This window comes from Telmatherina bonti (genome assembly GCF_933228915.1).
Source record: "Telmatherina bonti genome assembly, chromosome: 8".
Classification (NCBI taxonomy): Eukaryota; Metazoa; Chordata; class Actinopteri; order Atheriniformes; family Telmatherinidae; genus Telmatherina; species Telmatherina bonti.
Genome location: NC_136626.1, coordinates 24,069,769 through 24,092,523, shown reverse-complemented (window position 1 = coordinate 24,092,523; position 22,755 = coordinate 24,069,769). Strand labels below are relative to the sequence as shown.

At 37.6% G+C, this 22,755-nt stretch overlaps 2 protein-coding genes across 2 annotated transcripts; both read left to right on the top strand.

Moving 5' to 3' along the window:
• Positions 1 to 873: 873 nt before the first annotated feature.
• On the top strand, positions 874 to 6,415 carry tax1bp3 (Tax1 (human T-cell leukemia virus type I) binding protein 3). The gene is made up of 4 exons (XM_079245033.1): positions 874 to 1,046; positions 2,537 to 2,656; positions 3,389 to 3,466; positions 3,642 to 6,415. Exons 1-4 carry the CDS (start codon positions 1,008 to 1,010, stop codon positions 3,792 to 3,794), a joined length of 390 nt encoding a protein of 129 aa, XP_079101159.1. The 5' UTR covers positions 874 to 1,007; the 3' UTR covers positions 3,795 to 6,415.
• Positions 6,416 to 8,371: 1,956 nt separating this feature from the next.
• Positions 8,372 to 18,986, top strand: slc1a6 (solute carrier family 1 member 6). Its single transcript, XM_079244835.1, has 12 exons — positions 8,372 to 8,457; positions 8,583 to 8,660; positions 13,297 to 13,563; positions 13,692 to 13,829; positions 14,056 to 14,263; positions 14,446 to 14,488; positions 14,623 to 14,751; positions 14,860 to 15,044; positions 15,423 to 15,656; positions 16,012 to 16,206; positions 18,336 to 18,470; positions 18,716 to 18,986. The coding sequence occupies exons 3-12, from the start codon at positions 13,341 to 13,343 to the stop codon at positions 18,912 to 18,914; spliced, it is 1,689 nt and encodes a 562-aa protein (XP_079100961.1). The 5' UTR covers positions 8,372 to 8,457; positions 8,583 to 8,660; positions 13,297 to 13,340; the 3' UTR covers positions 18,915 to 18,986.
• The last annotated feature ends 3,769 nt before the right edge of the window (positions 18,987 to 22,755 follow it).

The window sequence follows — 22,755 nt, the reverse complement described above, 5'->3', positions numbered from 1 at the left end:
TCAGCTGGGAGAAAGGAGTTTAGGAAAAGGTATGCAGATACTAGTCAGACTTGTTCCTTCTTGAAATCTAAAAGTGCTTCAAATTCACCTTTACATGGTTTGTAGACCCCTTTTTTTTTTTTTTTATATGACTGCATACCTTTTGTCACACTTAATAGTTTTATATATATAAGAACTATGAAGCAGGGCATGACAGAAAAGACAACAAACAAAGAAAAAAAAAACTTATTAGTTAGTTTTGTGGCCAAGCCATGTCAGGTTATGTACGATTCTTCCCTCTATTCTACTCTTTTCAGCGTGAATTAGTGATTGTAGGTGGATCAGATAATTTATATGGTGGTCCTGTGATTTTAGAGCCATGCATACCAAACTTATAAAAAACATGTTTCATCATGGACTACCATCTAGTAGTAGTGAACCACAATATACAATTTTATATGTACAAAGTTACATAATTTTTTTCATGAAATGGTTATTATTATTATTATTATTATTATTATCATCAATATTATCATTATTATTATTAAATCTATTATTTTTTAAACATGTTGATGTCTTATATACAGTCTTTGGGCTTGTATCAAAAGATCAATGTCATTAATCGTTTGCCTCACATCATAATCAGACTAAAGTCTCCAGTAGTGATACATATAAGGCTATCGCATCGTTTACATACCCACGTCCATACTTGTCGGTCTGAGGCTGTGATTGTGAACTGTTTCTTCAGTTCATCTTGTAAAAACAAGGGTGACGGCCAGCCATTAAACACCGCCCTTTCTGGCTACTCTGGTAACACGAAACACGCACACCTGCTCTTGTACGAGACGCGCTGACGTCATCTAAGAAGCAGTTGGTTTCTAGCTTGGGAACAGCCTGATCTGGACTCACGAAGCGAGCTGTGAAGTTTTTTTTTTCTCTCTCTACGCAAAAGAGCAGGAATTTAACTTTTTCCAGCAACAGTTGTTCCAGCTTACTCCGCAGTTTAGTCTCGTTACTTCAGCTAAACAATGTCTTTCATCCCAGGTCAACCGGTGACTGCTGTTGTGGTAAGTTTGGGAGTGCGGCTGTACTGAATGGGACTCTTTTGTTTAGCTTCTTGTCCTACATTAACGTGAAGTTATAACTGTACAAACGCTGAATTAAATTATGGTAGTTAACCTAAAGCCTAATTTAATAACGTAATATTGTTTCATAACCGTGCGGTGGCTTTCTTTGTTTAAAGGAAGAGGGGACAATTGCTACAGAGGTGCGGCAATAATGTTACACTTAAACAGACATGTTAAATGACTTTATGGGGCGAGATGGGGGTTGAATTTGGACATTTTATGATGTTGAAGACACTTTAAAAAAGCATGAGAACATCATAGCTAGCAACTCTTTAAAATGGGCGTCACCCTCTAGGTGTGTGAGTCAATCTTTCTGGTCAGTAAAGGCAACATTACAGAAATGCTAAGTTTGATTGTTTTTGTCGCCCTGCTATATATGGCTGGACTATTGTTAAGAACATGAAACAGAATAACATGAAGAAGGCACACAAGAGGTGTGTATATGTCCAGAAATGAATTAATGGGATTTTGCCAGGCCTCTGCTGCCATGTGTGTGAGAAGTAGAGGTTAACATCCGACCTGCATGTGAATGTGCAAGTCCTTGCTTGTAAAGGGCCCGGTTGAAAAGCATTGCTCAAAGCAGGAAATTTAGTCAATGATCAAACAGAGAGCAACTTTTCTGTTATTGGAAGTGACTTTGTACCCTCATATCATGGAGTTGTCAGCTTGTTTAATTGTTTCATTTCGGACATATGTACCATAGATTTCTTTTAATTATTGTGGCCAGAGGCAATTTACTTAAAGTGAAATCCACTTCTGCCCATTGATACTCAAACATGAACACTTCAACATATGTGAGTTGCACTGTGATCTTCTCCCTAAACCCATGTTCTTTAAGTCAGTGTGCACAGATTTACTGTCTAGAAGTTGTTTGGGTATTTCGCAACTGAGTAACAGAAGGTGTAACAGTAGGTATAAAAAAAATAAATAAAGAGAGGGAAGCGCCATACTTTACATGTCAAGACGGATTGACTGAATGAAGTCATTGTAAGACTTATTGTTTCCATCACCACTGAGAGACTCTCTGCTTATTCATCATGATCACACACAGGCAGCCTTTGTGTGGTGTTGTGGTCTGCAGCTGCTTGTCACTGTCAAGGACATGACTCCATTAATAAAGAAGCCATCTGTCTCAGTTTAAGTTACAAGGGGACAATCTTGAAAATCAGGTTTTGCCTGCATAAAGGCTAAGAAGTTCCCTCATGAGATTAAATCATGGCTGTATTATGTACTGCGTCATCTCTCTGCAAATACTGGAATCTTGTTGTAGTTGTTGGAACTTATTAGTCATTTTTGTCAGTTTGATGTGGAAACAGAAGTTACACATAAGGAGCAGTGATGCAACACTAGTTTAGACTAGTTTTGATTTGAAGCCTGATTAGGGACTTGTGAACATCTTATTTGGGATTTTGTTCATTTCTATCAAACAGCAACGAATTGAGATCCAGAAGTTGCGGCAAGACAGCAATCTGATCCTGGGCTTTAGCATCGGAGGAGGTATTGATCAGGACCCTGGGCAGAACCCCTTCTCAGAGGACAAGACAGATAAAGTAAGAATACATGTCAAAAGCTATTTGTAAACTCTAATGCACATGTCGCATACTGCCGTAACACGACTAATGTTACTGCCCACCTAGCAAAAAACCATTCTGAGGTAAATGCAAAGCTAATAGCCAAATATAGCGCAGCAACAAACCAACTGCTGGATGAATTTTAAAAACTGACACATAATTGATTTTTTTGGGGGGGTGTGTAGGGAATCTGGCTCGAGGTATTTTTCACATAGTCTGGTGTTTTAAAAAAAAAAAAAAAAAAAAAAAAAAGCAATACTGATGAATCACAATTTAAATCAAATTGGCACCTAAAAAAAATTGTTAAATATCATATCGAGAGAAAAGCATATTGTCCCAGCCCTATATATATATATATATATATATATATATATATATATTAGTGTGTGTGTGTGTGTGTTTTGTGCACCCAAAATGTGCAATGTGTTGTAATTCAGCTCAACCAGTCACACATTTGAAGTTTAATTTGAGTGAGGCAGTTATTTACTGCAACAAACAACTCTCAAATGAAGTAACTCACATGTATCTCTTCATCAGCATTTCTTGAGGGCAATTCTTTAATTCTAAATAATTATAAGATGCCATTCTCTTGTTTTATATAAGCAGATTATAATTTTATAAGTCAAACAGGATTTGTGTGAGTCATGCAGCAGTGATGATGAGATGATTAGGATGATAACAAAATATTAAGTGTGTCTGTGTTGTCCATAGGGCATCTATGTGACCAGGATTTCACCAGGAGGACCGGCAGATGTGGCTGGCTTGAAGATAGGAGACAAAATAATGCAGGTGTGTGTGTGTGTGTGTGTGTGGTTTTTTTCTCCAAGGAGTTAGGGCTGAAACATCCACAAGATGGCGGTGTGTGCATCTTTGAGTGTCAGACAGGAGTTCTGCATCAGGAGCATTTTCCCCTTATTTCCAAGTTCCAACAGAAGTTTAAGAAAACTGTTGTTCTTCTTTGCAGGTGAACGGTTGGGATATGACCATGGTGACTCATGACAAGGCCAGAAAAAAACTAACTAAGAAAAATGAGGACGTGGTGAGACTTTTGGTAACCAGGAAGTCATTGGAAGATGCTGTAAAAAAGTCTAAGAACCCCAGTTATCCAAGACCATAAAAGAGTGGCAATACTTTACAGATTAATGCAATACCCATGACCGAACTCTTTCATATATAATCCAGACACTTCCAAACTCAGATGGTGATTGCTCTGTGGCCTTCATAACTACTCAGATTGCATAAATAGAGACTGTCAGAAAGTGGTTAACATGGACCAGAAAATGAAACGTTGAGATGACACTGAGATCTGAGGCTGAATGAGTGGGGGAAAAAAAGCACTCTGAAAACTGAAAAAATGACAAATCTTAGCAAATTTAAGAATTTATAAACATTCATAATACTACTACTTGTACATTTCTTTCATTCTTTCAACTGCAAAGATATTTCATGAAACACTGCTTGTTTAACTTTTTGTGCCGTTTGCCTTAATCTGGCCAAATCCTGACTGATAAACTGGATACAGCAAGAAATCAAAATGGTTCTAAATTGTGCCATTAATGCACATTGTTCCTCCCCTTTACATAAATTAATAGTATTAAGCTTTCTAGATTTCAGCAAACAAATGCCAAAGTGAAACGTAGCAAATTGAAAAACAAGAAGAACTTTTTAAAATGGTGTCACAGTTTCTGTTTAGCTTTCAATACTCTAATTACACTTATGGGTTATGAGTTGATACATGATACAATGTCTGATTTAATTATCCTATATAAACAATAATTCAGATATACCACTGGTTTTTGAGTACATGTTGTATTATATCCCTAACTTTTATTGTGTTGGCCTTTAATCATAATCGGCAAGAGAAAGTTCATAGTTAACTATCGTATTAGAGAAAAATCCTTCTGAGATCAGCTCCAGCTGTGAAATGTCAAGCTGTGTGTTGTTACTGACCAAAAGTCAAAACTGTAAACTCAAACCAAACAAGCGGGCTTATTTTTTTGTTGATTTTTAATGCCAGTAGCAGCTTTAGATGAACATTTCATTTGACAAAACTTTGTGATTTTATTTCTGTTTTGTATGGTTTAACACACCAGTAATTTGCTGTCAGTTTTCATAAAGCTTGCACTAACACCCTGAGATGTAGTACTGATCCTAAGTAGTATTTTGGTTTTGAATCATTAAAAGTGACATGTAAATTTGCGGATCATGTTTCTGTGAATGAACAGAAAGGCTCTCTACTTTGGTTTGTGATTTAAACAAAATAGTAATATTTGTATGTGTTCAAACTCATCAACTGATTGCTGCAATATTAAAACCATAAGTAATAATTGAATTTATTTGTTTATTAATTCACTTTGTCATTTCTGAACCGCTTAGTTCAATTAAGGGTCTCGAGGAAACTGGAGCCAATCCAAGACAACATTTGGCAAGAGGCGGGTACACCCTGGACAGGTTGCCAGTCCATCACAGGGAATTTATTTACCATCATTTATTTTTCAGTATACTCCATGAAATTTTTATGAAAGACAAAAACAGACAATATTTTTGTGATTTATAGTAAATGCATGTTAATATTTCTCGTTTCTTAAATATGTCAATAGAAATAATTTTAGAGGTCTTCCTTTCCAACAAGGCTTCAGTGTTCCTGATGCTTTGTTGGAAACAAGTCTTCCCAGAGTTCTTCAGGATGAAACTGTTGGTAAAGAAGGTTAATTGCTGTATCTATGAATGACAGTCAAACCATCTGACCCAGAGCAGCGAGTTACATCAAAAGACTGAAAGCAAATATATCCATGTTGCCTGTTATTGATCAATCTCTAATGGAATATTATCCAAAGCTAGCGAGCATTTCCACTTCTCTTTTTTAATATCTTACAAGCCCTTAAAATGTTCCTTAAAATAGCTTCATGTTGCCAGTTATGAAGTAATCAGCTGACATTTCAAAGCAGAGAATCTATTCCCTGACCTTTCTGTATTTACCAAGGCTTTTTGATGCAGACGGCTATCTGTGCTTTCATCTTTGAAATATCTGAACCAATCGCAGATCTTTGAAGTGTGGAGTCTGAACGATGCCTCCATGATGCAGCAAAATAACCCAAAACACTGAAGATAACAATTAGTCAAATCTAAAAGCCAATTCATTTTCTTTGATACATTTTTTTAATCCATTTTCAAAACTAACACTTATGTCTACTAATTATTAATCAGTTGTAATTGTAATATATAAAGTAATTTGTATTTTTTTCTATTGATATTTTTATTTATGACAATTATGCTTGTCTGATTATGATAATTATTATATTTATTATATAACCCAAGAACAACCATTATTATTAACCATTGAATTAATCTCGCTATATTACACTGTGTGTGATGGACTGGTGACCTGTTCAGGGTGTACCTCCCTCTCTCCTGCTATTTGCTGGGATAGGCACCAGCTTCCCTGTAACCCTTAATTTGACTAAGTGGTGTATAAAATGAATAATACACCTACTGTATTTAAACTCACCTTATCCAACAGATATCAGAATAATAGTGCATCACTGTGATAATCCCCCCCCCCCATGTTTACCATTCAGATTATATCACATTGTTTTTTTCATAGCTTGTCTGTTCATATTTATTGTCTTTTTTTCAAACATAAATTTTGAGAATTTGATTCATGTTCTTTTGTCCAATAACCGTTCTATATTTTTATTGTTTTTGCACAAAATTATTAAAAGAAATAAAATGTAAAGAAGTGTATTTGGAGTTCGTTTTCATTTAATTCAAGTTGGTTTTATAGGCTTCTGAAAGGCTGGAATGTGACTGCTTTAGGAGGACAAAATGCATCAGATCTGAATATGTTGTCTAATTTTTTAAGTCTAAAATAACACCTGTCACATTATGGTACAAAGTTGATTTTGGGCAACGGTGAGCTAACATTTTGCCTTTGAGAAATAATTGAACAAGCCGTGCATGTGTGTGTCTGTGTGTGTGTGTTCCAGGAACAGAAGGAAGCACGCTTCATTCCACTTACCTGCGCATCATAATGCTATTAAACCATGTTGTCAGAGAATAGTGTGGTTGCGCAAATATGTCAGCAAGTGCTTAGACTCACAGTTTGAGTTTGCTCTCACCAATACCGCAACATTTACACATTGTATGTTGCTAGGTAACTAGTGGACAACTATTAAGTGGGAGAAATGAGGTTCTAACTTCATTATGAGACTGTGTGATCATTTAATCTGTACTTACCAGTTAAAGAATTAGCCATGATCGTTTTGTTCCTCACAAACTTACCTTTGTTTGAGGATATGACAACTCAATGTTGGGTGTGTTCATTTATGCACTTAATATGCTAGCAAAGACAAATGACTATTTATTTATTCACACCAACCTATTCCATCTACTTGAAATGCAGAAATGAGAAAGAAAAGATCCAATTTGTACAAATCGAAAGGCAACACAGAGATATATCTTCTTCCTGCAGGCAAGTGAATAATTACAATCTAATTGTGGTTCATACATGTTCCATGCCTCCCACATTATGGCAGGATAATTGTGTTTCCATGGTGATGCAATCTGTTCCTATCACTTTGGTCCTACACCAGATTGGAACCAGAGGGAAGCGCACACCCTCAGATCTTTTCCAGAGTCAAGAATAAGAACGTACCGGAGATATGCTGGGGAATTTCTGGGTCTACAGCATCTATTGCTGTCTGTCTAGTTTCACATATTGTTACTAACAGACTGATAATCACATGGGTCAGTCACCTCTCATCAGCTGCAAGTTCTGGTGGCTCCATCTTTAAAAATATTCTGGGTCTACAGGTGTTGTTCAAGCCCACTGAACTTCATCTGAGCATTCCTCAAACATTTCTGCTAACTTTGACATGTTTCTTTTAAAAAAGTAAAACCATGAGGAAATGAAGATCACTTCTTAAAGCGTTTGTTTATTCTTCTTGTCCTTGAACTATTAAGTACCTTTTTCTTAAATATGAATGTGAAAGGCTGCATCCCCATTCACACATGGATGTTTTTTAGATGATGTTTAACTATAATTTAAAAATGTTTCTGTGCAAACTAACTACACAGAACAATGTGTTCTGTGTGACCAAACAGTGTGAACGTGTGTTTTTAAAAACATGAACAAATGCAGAGCACCTTTTTTTTTTTTTTCTTTCCTCTGCTTGTAATTGCATGTTAGTGTAACGTTTGCTGAAGACGAGTGTGTGGGTGGGTGTAAGAGTGGAAAGCTGGGCAGCTGGATGCCAGCAGGGTTACAAATACACAAGTTCCCCAGAGTTCAACAATGAGCAGATGTATGTTGTCATAGCAATAAATGCTTTCTGTTTGTACAGTGTAAAACCATCCTCCAGGACACAAACGGTTCAAACCGTAATGGCATAATTATGAAGCGCATTAAACACATTACAGGAAAGTGGTAGTTTATCTGTTTCATTTGCCATTTAACTGCCAGTGTGATAATGAAACATGCATACAAAGTGGGATGTTTGCACACTTGCTGCACTGGTGTTGATGGGCAGCAGGTGGGTTGTCTTGATTATCATTTCCTTGCCTGAAGAATCCTTAACCTCTCCTCCTCCCACACAGACCTCCTGGGCGCTCCTCCTCGCTGGAAGCAAAGCACAAACAGTTCCATCGCCTTGTTAAACGGGAGTCTACAATGAGGATGATGAGGGGAGATTCTGTGTGTGGGCAATACTAGTTCATTATCAGCCGCGTGGTGAAGAGGAAGACATGCACATGACGGTGTGAGAATCCTCTTGGAAAAACAGGTGTGAAAGACTATTTGTAATGTAAATTTCATGATTTTTCTAAACCAAGCCTGTCTCTTAAAAAAAAAAGAAAAATATAATAGTTTTTAACTGAGATTGTGATTTTAATCTTCTCTTTTTTGCAGTGCTTTCAATGAAGACAAGTTTAGACAGAACGATCTGTGAGCTCATGACAGCGTGACATATTCGTAGACCAAAACAGGGTATGTAAGTGTTTTATTTGTTTTTCCTCCAGTTTCTATTGGTTGACTCAATCAGTCCGTCTATCTACTGTATTGTTGTTAAAAAATGTTTCCTGCAGAACTGTCACTATAAATGTTGTACTTGGTGTCCATAGTGTGTTTTACTGCATTCAGACATGGCAAACATTTTTATTACTTTACTAATTACGAGACAAATATCCAAAGTTGCAGTTATCAGAAAGTAGTCACAATCTAACCATTGAAAAATCCTAAAAAACTCTCTCTGCTTTGTATGTGTGGCTGAGGTGACAGATTTGGTTTGTTGTTGTTGTCATTGCCACCTGTAACAACTTGTGATGAAGGTCATTGAGAAAGTAACTAAAAGATTATCATTGTCCATTTGGTGTAACCTCCATAAAGTACTCAATTTCCAATAGATTTCCTTTAAAAAAAAAAAAAAAAAAGTGCCAATTTGTCTTCACCTAACTGCTAAAGTAGCACTAAACTCTGCTGGGAGATATGTAAGAAAATGTAGATAGCATTTTTTTTTCTTCAGGTAAAAAGTTCATTATCTTAGAAAATGTCATTAATAAGTACAACTTTCTTTCTAGAATTCAGGAAATTTACAGATTCCTCCCAAATATAACAGTGAACAACCAAAGTCGGTACAAGCACCTGAACAACTCGTTGAGCTCATTTCGATCATCCTGTGATCCTGAGAAAACAAGGTTAATTTCTTAAAATAAGAAGATAAATTCATTGATCACATAAAAAAGACCATCATGATTTCAAAACAGCAAAATAAGTGATTCTGACTCCCACAGAAATGCAGCAAAATCTCTAACTATTTGAATTGTTGTACAATTATACAAGAAAAAGGTTTAAAAGGATTCATCTTTATTCTGTTTTCATGGCTGTTTTATCTGTATATGTAGAAATGCAGAGTAACAAAAGCAGTGATGTTCAGTCAGTTTTTTGCAATTCATAGCTTTGTTACTAGATGTCACTAAACTCTACACATTGTGCATAAAAAAAAAAGTCAGTATATTCTTCCCACAAGTCATTATGACATCATTAGCTGGATTTACTTTTTCTAATTAGTTTGCTGATGTTCATTCAGAAAAGAAGTAAAAACAGAAAGAAGAAAACTGCACAGTGCTTTTTGTAGAGTTACCTTTTCCACATAGCTTTCCAGCATCCCTCTTCAGCCGCGCCTTTTATCCCAATTTGGCCATTTTAGGCTTAAAGAAAAACACCAAGCTAAATTCCAAACCCAAATTTTTAAAATCATGATTCATAAACCAATGAGTGACCGATGTTTTCTACCAGCCATCATAGTGGGAATGTGAATTATGTGCAGCGTAGCCTCTTTCACTGTCCACTGATGATGAGCAGCCGGGTTTAATCACTCTAAACCATGTAAAGCATTTCACATGGTGAATTCCTGTTTAAGAATTTGATTTAAGGCTATTATTCTTTTAAACACTTCTGTGCAGGGACATTTCATTGACCGGGTCAATAATTTAACCTGTGCTTTTTGTACTTGGACAAGTCAAAATGTCCACTTTAAAAATAATCTTTCATCACAGCTTTAATCTCATATTTTCTCATTCTCCTATCACTCTACTCATCTCTGGCTATGCCAGTGCCAAAATCACTGACATTTAATAATCAAATGAGTAGTGTGATCTATTCCTTTAAAAAGGTTGAGTCTGGATTTAGTATTTATGTATTTTGTTGAAATGATGCGTATCCTACAGTATCACATTGTAATGTTACTGGCTGAAGTATTGGGAACTATTAGACAGACTGTAGATCTAACTTTCTTGCACATGCCATTGGCTGCAAAAGGTTGGATGTAGGGTGTGAATGTGGAGGTGTGAGAAGGTCAGGCCATAGGAGAGGTCTTTTCATGTCTGTCTGCTTATCAGAGCAGAGCAGTGACGCTGTGTCATTGTGCTGTTCGTCTCCTTACGCTCCCATACACACAGCGCTCGGATCCTCCCTGTACACTAGTAAAACTCAGTGTTACCTGACTTTACTCAGACTGTTGCAGAGATCATAAACCATGAGTGGTGAGTAACCAGTGAATTTAATGACTCATGTCTCTGAGGTAGAGGATTACTGATTCACAGCTTTTTAAAATGAATATTATTTAGGGATTGTTGGGACTTCTGTGCAAGACATAGACCTGCTTTTAAAGGAACTAATGGTGAATTTCGATTCTGATTCTCTTAATGATCCGATTTTATAAACGTTTTGTGATGTGAAAATGAAGCAAATGCAGCAGCTTGAGATGAGATCTTTGTGTCTTTGTTTTCACGCAGTCATCTGAAGTGGCTTCATGTTGAAGTGTGAAATATGTTCTGCCTACCACCAGCTGTACATCCACAGCACTCCTAAATTCATGTCCTTGTGATGTTTTGTCTATAAATATACAAGCTGACTTCAGGGGTTTCGTATTCTGTTTTATATCATTGCAAAAGTTTTAATTAATTATCTTGGGGTTTGTTATATTTTATGTACCCAGTAGAGTGTATGCTGTTAGTTATACATGATAACACTAGTTTATTATCTTTTTTATAACAACCAGGATGGAACATTTTAATGCAAGCTTTGAATTTAGTTCGACATTGTGGTTGAAGGATTGTGGTCACTGAGCATCAATGTTGGACTTTTGCTGAGCTAACAAAGCTTTGCAAAGTGTAAAGGTCTGTCACAGCGTGTCTGTTAAATAAAAAGTAAAGAAAAACTTCATCCATGGATGTTTAGGGGGACCAAAGAACAATGTCAATAACCTGACAGGATCAAGCCGTTTGAGTGCAGCAGAGTTGTATCAGCTTTTGATCAAGAAAATTTAACCATTACCTTGAATATAAAGTTTTGGCATCCAGAATTAACATAAAGGAATATTTTTGGAAGTATTTGCTTGGTTCCTGTCCAGCTGTCAGCAGTGAATAATTTAATGAAATCACAGATGAGGAAACTGTTCTTATGTCCAGCAGCTGATGTCTTTCACAGTTTAATTCCTTAAGGCTTTGTTTCCTTCAGAGCTTTCTCTGTTAAGCTCCTTGGCAAAACATTTGCATAGTGTGACACAATCTTAGTGCATATAAAAAACGCAGATTTGATCATAAGAACTATATGAGTTAATCTGTATTTTTTCCAAAGTTAATCAATGAGAAAAGGATCATCAGCAGACCTTCAACACAGTCTGTGAGTGTTCTGCATATTTGCTCAATAGCAAGCGAGTCGAAGGACCACTATGTAAACCCTGCTGATCTCTGGTAAATGCAGCTTGGATCATCCAGGGTCATCTTTTATAACAGTGTAAGTGGGATTGTTTGATTGATATTTCTTTATTTTGGGCATAATAATAATAATAATAATAATAATAATGACACATTTTAATCAACAAGTTAAACAACAGTCACAATTTTCTTTAAGAGTCCAAAAAGGACTCTTTAAAAAAAAAAAAAAAAAAAAAAAAAAGGGGATGCATAGATGTTAACCTTAGTAACTCTAATTTAAAATCAATGGACAAGAATGATGCAAAGCAGTAAAGCGTCCGCTCCCATTGAGGAATAAAACACGCAGGCATGTGAGTTCACAATGAGGATGAAAGATAACCAAATGAAGAAACCAGCCGCAGGCTATTGTCTTAAAGCGCGGGAGTTCTGGGAAGTCTGTTTGCAGCGGGCGGTTCAGAGGAAGTATTCTTGCCTATATAGATAAGGAGAATGAGACTAACAGCCACATGCTGCTCACACACAGTGGAATGAGACACACGGTAAGACCACTAAAGCTTACTGAGTGAATGCTTTAGTGTGTTTTTTATTTAAACTTATCGCAGAGATCACAGCTGAGCTTCACTTTTGTTATCTTGATTTAACAACACAGAAAGTTAATGAAGCTTTAGTTGTCATTTCAGAACTTTACGTATTGTTGGGCTCTTATTGAAGGTCATGAAGCTATTTTTTTTAACACTTAACAGACTTTATTTGGAGGGCAGCATGGCCAACTGACTAAACTATAAATGTTGTTTATACATACACACACACACACACACACACACACACACACACACAGTTGATTAAGCTGATCTTGTTTGTTTAAAAAAAAAAAGAAGAAATGTACGAAGATGTGATTATCTTTGTAAAACAATTTTAAAAATTTTTTAAAAAGTTTTAATAAATCTTTTAAAAAAAAAAGATAACATCTAAGACGCTGAAACAGGTTGATTTAGATATTTTTGCTTTCTGATGACTGATCCCATGCCTGACCAACAAAATGATTAGGGAAATGTATAAATGAGTAGCTATTTTGTCAATCTACTAATCCTTTTAGCTAAACTCGAAGTAAACTCTCCTGATAGAAGGCCAATATCTGTGCATTTATGTAACCAAAACCACAACATTAAACAAAGCCTGCATTGTGTTCAATTGTTAAACGTCCTCCAGGGGTTACATGGTTCAGATTCTCTGTGTCACATTATCTTTAATCACAGCAAGCCTTGATTCTTTCCTTTTCCCTCCTATTTACACTTAACTACTTTTCTCAACGAGGAAAATTCCATCCATCCATCCATCTTCTGCGGCAGAAGAACTAGGAAAATTGTGATGGATTAATTTTTAATTGTCTTGAAACATTTTTTCAGTTTCCCATGAGACCTGCCTCCTCGACCAGGTGCTGGAGCTTATTATGAACGAGAAGCCCCCCAACAGTGCAAGTCTTTTCCTAAACGAGGACGCGGACAAACCCCCCTTGCCAGACAGAGGAGACCTCAGGAGGCGCCTACGTAGGGCCATGGAGAGGAGAGCCAGCAGCATGAAGGAGAGGATGAGCTCCATCAGCAGGGAGAGCCTCAAGGGTTTCCTCAAGAGAAATCTGTTTGTGTTGTTCACCATCGCTGCTGTTGCTCTGGGTGAGCAGAGAAAAACATCTAATGTAAATTTGACATACTTAGACATCAGTTAGTGGCTCTTTTGGATTTTTTTTTTTTTCTTTTAATCTTTTTGTTTTTTATGTGCTTTTGAATGCATGTTTCTTCAGGCGTAATTCTGGGCTTTGCTTTACGTCCACGCAACCTGTCCCTGAGAGAGATCAAGTACTTTGCCTTTCCGGGGGAGCTCCTGATGAGAATGCTGCAGATGCTGGTGCTGCCTCTCATTGTCTCCAGCCTGGTCACAGGTTTGACTCTTCCCAGCATGTCTCAGTTAATTATGGCAGAAACTAAAGCAATTTTATTTTTTGTAATCAGATGCAACTCGCTTCTCTCTGCATGTTCCCTCTGTGTTCTAAATCAATATGAATTTACAGCTTATGCAGATATTGTAGTAGTTACCAGCTGGGTGTTTGTGAAATTTAAACCCGTAGCTTACAGACTGAGGTCTCAAAGTGGATTTCTGTCTCACAGGTATTTCTTCTTTGGACAGCAAAGCATCAGGTAAGATGGGTATACGCGCAGTGGTCTACTACATGGTCACCACATTAGTAGCGGTGTTCATTGGCATTGTGATCGTCATGATTATCCGTCCGGGACAAGGCAGCAGGGACAGTCCTGTGGCCAAAAGTGGAAATATTGAACCAGTTCAGGCAGCTGATGCTTTTCTGGATCTCATTAGGTAAGACCTCAAAACTGTACTAGATGTATAGATCTAGTGTCCGTCCTCAAATGATAATAAATTGCCTATTGCCTATAGTAATTGCAAAAATATATAGGACATGGCCCTTATATTCATTATTACCATAACACAAACATCATTTACAACTCACAATGATTCATTTGGTGTTGCTTTTTGTCCAGAAACATGTTTCCTCCCAATCTTGTAGAGGCATGCTTCAAGCAGGTGAGCCACTTGTTTCTTACAACTGCAGTTCAAGCCATGTTTAGAAAGAATAATACCAGTAATCATCTGAAGAAACAGAGCCATTAAAGACTTTAAACAACATTCCATTTGCTTAATCTAAATGTTTCCCACAGTATAAAACCGTGTACAAGAAGATTATTCTCACAAGGAACGTGACTGTGACTCTGAACCTGACAGACTCTCTCAACATGACAGAGACTAACCTGAATATGAACCTCAGCAGGGTGCTGCATACCATACAGGTAAACTGACTGTTTACTAGATACACACTGGCTTCTCACTACACGTAAGCACATATAAAAAGGGAAAAAATATATTGCAGCACTTTCTGTTTGTGTGTTATACTACAGGAGACAGTTGAGGAGACTGTTCCTGTGATGGGCTCCTCTGGTGGAGTGAATGCTCTGGGTCTGGTGGTCTTCTCCCTCTGCTTCGGTTTGGTCATTGGCAACATGAAGCAGCAGGGTCAGGCTCTTAGAGACTTCTTTGACTGCTTAAATGAAGCCATCATGAGACTTGTGGCCATCATCATATGGTTAGTATTCATTAATTTAGACCTATAGATATTTATGTCTTTATTTCTTTGCTGTATGATATAAAGATGTGCATTTCTAACCTACATCTATACCAGACTGCTCATTTGAGATAATCAGAATGTAAAAATACATCTAGACATCAATTCAATTATTTGCAAATATAAAAAAAAAAATAACAAGAAAAAAATATTCATTTACTTACTTAATTTCTCACCTATTTACTAGGACTCATTTGGTCCTCAGTATCAATGAAGTGTGAACTATAATTCAAAAGCTCTTCTATAATTTGTTTGTAATCTGAAGTACTAATGTGATATGTTTGTGATGCATTCAGTCTCCTTTTATAGTTATTCGTCTGAATAACCACCTCCTCACAGGTATGCCCCAGTGGGCATCCTGTTCCTCATTGCAGGGAAAATAGTAGAGATGAAGGATTTGGCAGAAGTGGGGGGTCAGCTTGGCATGTACACAGTATCGGTCATTGTGGGTCTCCTCATCCATGGACTCTTTGTCCTGCCACTGCTCTACTTCTTGGTGACCAGAAAGAACCCCTACAGCTTCATCGGCGGCCTGCTGCAGGCACTTATCACTGCTTTAGGAACGTCCTCCAGGTGAGATTCATTCTGTGGATTCTTCAGTATGCTGCTTAGTGTCCTAACATGCTGTGTTGTATCGATGATATTGAATCACATATTGTTGTTTAGATGGATCAACAGATATCAGACACGCATAAAAAGATTTACAGGCAAACGTTTGGCACATTTTCCATTTCATAGATATGTCAATATTGTGTTTATTTCTTTCGAAACACAATCGCCTTTACGGTGGGAAAACACAGAACTTATTCATGCAATGTCTCAGTTCCTTAGCATGACTGCTTACAAAACATGTTCTTCTGTGTATGTGTGTGTGTGTGTGTGTGTGTGTGTGTGTGTGTGTGTGTGTGTGTGTCCCTTTCTACCACAGCTCTGCTACCTTGCCCATTACTTTCCGTTGTCTTGAAGAAAACAACCATGTGGATAAACGAGTGACACGTTTCGTCCTTCCCGTTGGTGCAACCATAAACATGGATGGCACTGCCCTCTATGAGGCTGTGGCGGCCATCTTTATTGCTCAAGTCAATGACATGGACCTAAACTTTGGGCAGATTCTCACCATCAGGTGACTGAGTTTTGACTAAAGTCTAATACACCTATACAGAACATGCGGAAAACCAGACCAGACTCACTGATCATAATTACCATGATTGCATGTAAATCCAAACTTCCGGTTCATGCTACGGATTTTCTTGAAATAATTCTATTGCAAAATCCCTTTGAATTTAGACTGTTGCAAAACTTTGGAACTATTTCAAATACTTCTTTGATTACACATTTTTGTGAAAGATACATTTCTTTTATTATTTTTGCAAAGCTGCACCAACTAATCGCATTTAATCGTGCTTCAAAGTGATCACAATGAGTCATTTTTTTATCCAAACAAAGAGGCTTTCATTTTCTGGAATTTCCAGATTTCCACTTTTTGCTACCAAATTTTGGACCCCACCATATGTTATCTTGGAAGTCTTGTCTCAACAAGTTCAAAAACTGCAATCATCAGTGATAGTCAACAGAATAAGACATGCAGCATTCATGAAAACAAAAAGCACTGCTCGGAACAATACTGTCTGATAGTGATTCATACTTCTCAAATCAACAAGATGATGAACAAAAGCAAAAAGTATGTTTCTAATATTCCATCTTTGAGCATTGCTATTATCTGGCAGTGGAAATCTAAAACGTGTATTTTTGTTGATACCAGAGCTGTTGAGATGCACTGGACAGAGGTACGCTTCAACCCTTAAGCTAGCCCATAACCAACAACCATCCAAGCTTATAAATTTCCATTTCACATTTTTAAAGGGAAGTGCTACTATTTATTGCTACTTTAAAGTACGTACTTGTGACAAGTTTTTCTCAAAATGTTGTATTTCTGTGTAATTACTTAATCTTTATCAGGCATCTACCTCAATCCAATGCATCAGCACCACCCTAAATTCATCACAAGCTTCTACATTTTTCAAAAATGTTTGAGTGATAAAGAATTTGGAAAGGTGTAATGGTGTAATGCAACTGATCTTAAGGGGTGCTATTATGGTATTTGGAGTTTTCTGAGCTTTCTACAGTGTTACAGTATTGAATCCTCATCAGACATGTGAACGGCACTGTTTTATATCACCTAAATGCATGTTTAAGTTTGAGTTTGAGTTCCAGCACGCTCTCCATTCGGTTTCCATGGCGACGAAAAACGCGTCGTTTTAGAGAGTTTTTTTCTACTTCAAAATCCTTGTGACGTCCCGGGGGATAAGGTTCGGTGATTGGTTACCTTCTACTGGTTAACAAGGGCATGTACAAATACATCAGGCGGGTGGAAAACATCGGATAAAGTTATTTCCAACGATGGCTGGTGAGTTTACCAAAGAGAGACATCCTGCTGCATTCATTGCTGTGGGTTGCTGTTTTCCACTTCGTTTTCAGGGTCTGATTCAGGTTCCAACATGTAGGGCTGTATGCTATGTGTTGACATGGTATTTTGTTTTTTTATTGAGTTCATATGAGCCTAATCCTTCTGTTTATGAGATTTTACAATGACTGCAAAAGCAGTTGCGGTGCGCGCTCCCGATGTAGTGCAGTGGCGGGAGGCGGGGCTTAATGCGGAAGAGTCTCAATCCACTCGTTTTGCCCACAAGCTGATCTGACAGCCTACGGAGAGGGTCAGTCTGAAGTAAATAAAGTGATTTGTAACAATAACTCGATCAAACCCAGCCCTTCTGGTCTCAGAAATAAAATTAAATTAGCCCGAAATGCACATAATAGTTCCACTTTAAACTCAACTGAAGTTCACAAGGTTATCTAGACATAAACTTGTTAGATAAGGTCAGCTTGGAATGACCCATTATAATATAAATATATATATATATATATATATATATATATATATACATGTATACATATATGTATATTATTATTTTATTATTTTAGATATTCTTGTGTCCTGAATGTTCTTTGACTTAGTGATACAAGAGAACTAGCTTACAGTTATAGATTATTTACTCTTTTGAAGTGAGCATAACATATTGTAGTAATGCTTCTGACAAGCTGTTAGTAATGGACAAAAGGTGACGTAGTGTAATAATTTCTTGTGCTGCTTCAGCACTACTACTCCCAGCAGGATTGTGCATGTGCTGTGTGTTTGTTTCTCTTTATTAAATGTCTTTACTCTCCTCTCCATCTCTCCCTCCACCCACTCAGTATCACTGCAACTGCTGCCAGCATCGGAGCAGCAGGCATCCCTCAGGCTGGCCTGGTTACCATGGTGATAGTATTGACATCGGTGGGACTGCCTACAGAGGATATAACACTGATCATCGCTGTGGATTGGTTCTTGTGAGTTTCCACTAAATGTCAGCTTGATGGGGATTGGTCTGGGATTGTGCCAGCCTAAATGTCATTGTAAAGCTTCAGAGAACCCAGAGGTTGCACATCTATAAAGGTTATTGATGCATAATGCAGAGTGCCACATTAGAAAGCCTGCAAGCATTTTTTTCGTAGGAGTTATGCATCATTGTTTTTGTTCTATATGTGTGAGCCCCCTCCTTTTTAAAAACGAAAAACATTTTTCATCACTGCAGGGACCGCTTGCGCACCACTACCAATGTTCTGGGAGACTCGCTCGGGGCTGGCATTGTGGAGCATCTTTCCCGTGGAGAGCTGCAGAACCAAGAGGCTGAAGTTCCCAACTCTGTAATTGAGGAAAACGAGAAGCCGTACCAGCTGATCTGCCAGGAGAATGAATCGCTGAACCATCTCAACAGCGAGACCACAATGTGAAGCAGTGTTTCACATTAAAGAACTTCACATACCAAAAGCATTTTAGCCAGAGGGTTGGCACTGCAAGGCGATGATCCCAGAGAAAAATTGCAGGTTTTGGTGAACTGAGCCAGTGCTTTATTCTTTCCCCACATCTTTTCCTGTAAATTCAGGAGACTTGTCTGGAAAGCCACACAACACCTGACCTGATTCATCAGGTAACAGAAGACTGGTCCAACATCCTAAACCTATTCCTTTAACACCTGTTACTGTTCAGACTGAAGTCAAATTTTTCAGGTTCGTGTAGGTTCATCAAAACGTGATAATATTGAACTTGATAACAGCCTTTTTCTAAAGACATGCCATCGTTAAAACAGAAAATGCAAACCAGCTTAGTTTCCAATCCATCGTTGGAAAATGTGCACTTTTAGGCTTAATGTTTTCCTCTGCAAACACCCATTTTATCATTTTCATCCTGACTACCTCTAACAGGGCTTAGGGTTTCCACATCGCAAAGCAACAACACACCAGCTCAGTAGGATGTAAATACATCAGTCACTAAGTTGTCCTTTTGTTCCTGTTTTAACTCTGTTATTCAAGTTTTCTAACTTCATTTAATTCTAAGACTTTGAATGTTTTTGACTGTTAAACACTTGGAAATAGTGAAGAGAAGAACTACTTTTGAAACTAATATCCTTTTATTGAGTTGGTATTATGAATATTTGTGATTTGCTGTATTTATTTGGTGCTATTGCATTTAAACTTTGGGCACAGAACTGTATGCTACACAGTCATATCTCACAAGGCTGCAATGATACTGGATTTGTTCATTTTCTCCTTCCCTTTTACTATTTTGTATGTATTTACTCGTTTTTCTTTTTTTCTCCTAGTTTATATTTTCACCATTTAGCTGAAAACGTAAATGGCCGATTCACAGAATCGCAGCTCTAAAGCTTTGATGACTTTGAGAAAACATTTAGCCAGTTAGGACAACAGTGTGGTTTGATTTAGGAAAGCCATTCAACCCACATGGCTGTAATTTGTGCTCTCTATATCTTATTATCTACTAAAGACATACCTTTTATCATCTTCTAGAGGAAAATATAACTTGAAAGCAACTTTTTATTTTTTATGAGTTTATTGAAAAGTACTGTGAAGAAAGTTTGTGAGTGCTTTAAAATTTTGGATATACTGTTGTTTTTAACAAGTGCTGTGCATAATACTTCAAGTATAAATATATTTGCCATTTAATTTAGAGCTTACTGGACTTTGTGCAGCTTTATGCCCAGTGAGAAGTTTGACTTAGTTTTGATGCTTGATGTTATTTAAGTGAAAATGTTATTCTATGAAAGAGCAGCTCAACATTTTGGATAGACAGCTTATAACGTGTGACAAATAAATGTCTCAGGAACTGAACTGTGATTCTCATTATTGCAACTAGGGTTGCTGCGTTGCGGAGGATATTCTCTCCAGAAGCTACTGGTATTCTGTAAGAGGCAAACAAATATTATGTAGTTATAGACAGCAGTGGGACAGCAGTAGATTACAATGAAGGCAAGACTTTACATTTTGTGCTGCCTCTTGAATGTCATGATAATCTCTTTTATTGTGATGGCTCATATAAGCTCTGTCTCATTTAATTCAGCCAAGCCTCGCTGTCTGAGTTGAAATAAATTTTTTAAATCTAATAGATTATGTATTTACTTTACACAAGGTTAGACCACTTACCTATAAATATTAAATAATATAAAAGATATGTCATGAATCCAAACCGTTGTAAGACAGGTCTATACAGTGCTTGCATCTCTTTGTACTGAAGTGTGAAATGCTAATTTCTTTATGAATTCTGTCCTTTTAAATATATTCATCACTTCCTTCAAGCCAAAGTGTTTTAGTCATCTGAAAGCTGAATGTTTTTCTTGATTACAAGTTGATTTGGATCAAAGTGTCTGCTAAATGACTGAAATTAAATTAGATAATGATGTTTAGCTTTTATTGTTTACGATGCTTATTATTACCACAACAAGCAACAGTGTCAATCAGTTTACAACTGGACACTCAGTAAATGGTGTGCTGACGTTCCCTGTCAATTAGAAAGCATTTATTTAAAATATCATTACAGAAGGTGTTTCTTAGAGACAACAAAAGATCCTTATCAGCTGCTGATATGGATTGATTTTGCGTCATCAAATCCCCTCACAGGACTTTGCTGTTTCAATGTCCATCTTTTAGTGAAATTGCAGACACCCACAATCCTTTGCACAAGTCTGCGATTCTGCAGATAGAAAAAATATCAAAACTGATGCAAAATGCATTCAAAAGTAATGTTTTCATGGCAAAGTTGTGAGCATTGTAACATGTTTTATTGAACAAACTGCGAAGTGTAAATGGCGGGTGTAAGCACCAGTGACGTTAATTTTTTGCCTATATATGGTGTAATTGGTGGGATTGTTGCAATGAATTTTGTCGTTCAATTCCACTTTCAATGTGTTTTTTTTTCTTACAAAAGTACAGTACATAATAAGGATCCAATCCTTCAAAGGGAACACCCCTGATGCTGAGAAATGCTATTTATATTTATAACAGACAATGTAAAATCATGTCAGTGTGTAGCTGGCTGGAACTGGAGCATCATCTTGAGAGGAATATTTTCTTTCTATCTGCACCTGTTTTTGTCTTTTTAGCTATTGTTTATTTTGGCTGAAAGTTCATCTAAATTGTCCAATCCGATAAAAGAAGGAAGAGATGAAGACTAGAAGAGAGACAAAATGGAGCTTACTAAAAGAAATGATATTATGCTACTAACGATTTAGATAAACATAAACTCACTGAGATGTTTCGGACAAATACACTACTCAAAAAGTTAGGGATATTTGGCTTTCAGGTGAAATTTATGGACAATGCAATATGTTCATGCTACAGTGATATAATATCATAAAAGTAAGACATTTAAGTAGAAGGATGCACTACTGATTTCCTCATCTCAAAAAATTCATTCAACACAAAAGGTAACAACAATGGTAGTTACACCACAACAAAAAATTTGAACGTCTCAATATCTCGTCATGTGCCCTTGAGCATCAATTACAGCTTGACAACGACGTCTCATGCTGTTCACAAGGCAACTTATTGCCTGCTGAGGCATGGCATCCCACTCTTCTTGAAGGGCAGCCCTCAGGTCATTGAGGTTCTGGGGTGCAGGGTCTCGAGCCTCTACACGACGGCTCAGCTGATCCCACAGGTTTTCAATGGGATTCAGGTCTGGAGAGAGTGCAGGCCATTCCATTTGAGGTACACCAGACTCCAACAGCCGTTCCCTGATGATGCGGCCTCGATGAGCAGGAGCATTGTCGTCCATGAAGATGAAATTAGGCCTGTGCTGTTCATGTAGGGGCACAATCACTGGATTAATGATGTTATTCAGGTAGTATGGGCTTGTCACTGTACCATTCACAAAGTGTAGGGCAGTTCTGTACCAAGTGGACACCCCTGCCCACACTGTAACACCGCCACCATCAAAAGCTCGCCTGGTGACAACAGTGGCTGATGCATAGCGCTCTCCCTGACGTCTCCAACATCGTTGCCGGCCATCATTTCTGCTCAGTGTGAATCGACTTTCATCAGAGAACAGCACTGAGGCCCACTGGTTCCTCGTCCAGCGTAAATGCTCCCTGGCCATGCAAGACGATGATTCCTGTGCCTGGTGGTGTGGTCAGGTACCCGTGCAGGTCGTCTAGCACGCAGACCACGCTGATGGAAACGGTTTCGAATGGTCTGACGTGACACTTGGGTGCCTCTCACCTCTCTTAAACGTGCCTGGAGTTGAGTGGCATTCATCATCCGGTTTCTCAGGGCAGTGTTC

What these genes read in the sequence shown, in the direction of transcription:
- tax1bp3 (XM_079245033.1), top strand. Translation starts at nt 1,008, where the DNA reads ATGTCTTTCATCCCAGGTCAACCGGTGACTGCTGTTGTG. An exon ending in CAGAGGACAAGACAGATAAA is followed by an intron (nt 2,657 to 3,388) that starts GTAAGAATACAT and finishes TGTTGTCCATAG; the next exon opens with GGCATCTATGTGACCAGGAT. An exon ending in TAGGAGACAAAATAATGCAG is followed by an intron (nt 3,467 to 3,641) that starts GTGTGTGTGTGT and finishes TCTTCTTTGCAG; the next exon opens with GTGAACGGTTGGGATATGAC.
- slc1a6 (XM_079244835.1), top strand. Translation starts at nt 13,341, where the DNA reads ATGAACGAGAAGCCCCCCAACAGTGCAAGTCTTTTCCTAAACGAGGAC. An exon ending in TGTCTCCAGCCTGGTCACAG is followed by an intron (nt 13,830 to 14,055) that starts GTTTGACTCTTC and finishes TCTGTCTCACAG; the next exon opens with GTATTTCTTCTTTGGACAGC. An exon ending in GCTTTAGGAACGTCCTCCAG is followed by an intron (nt 15,657 to 16,011) that starts GTGAGATTCATT and finishes TTTCTACCACAG; the next exon opens with CTCTGCTACCTTGCCCATTA.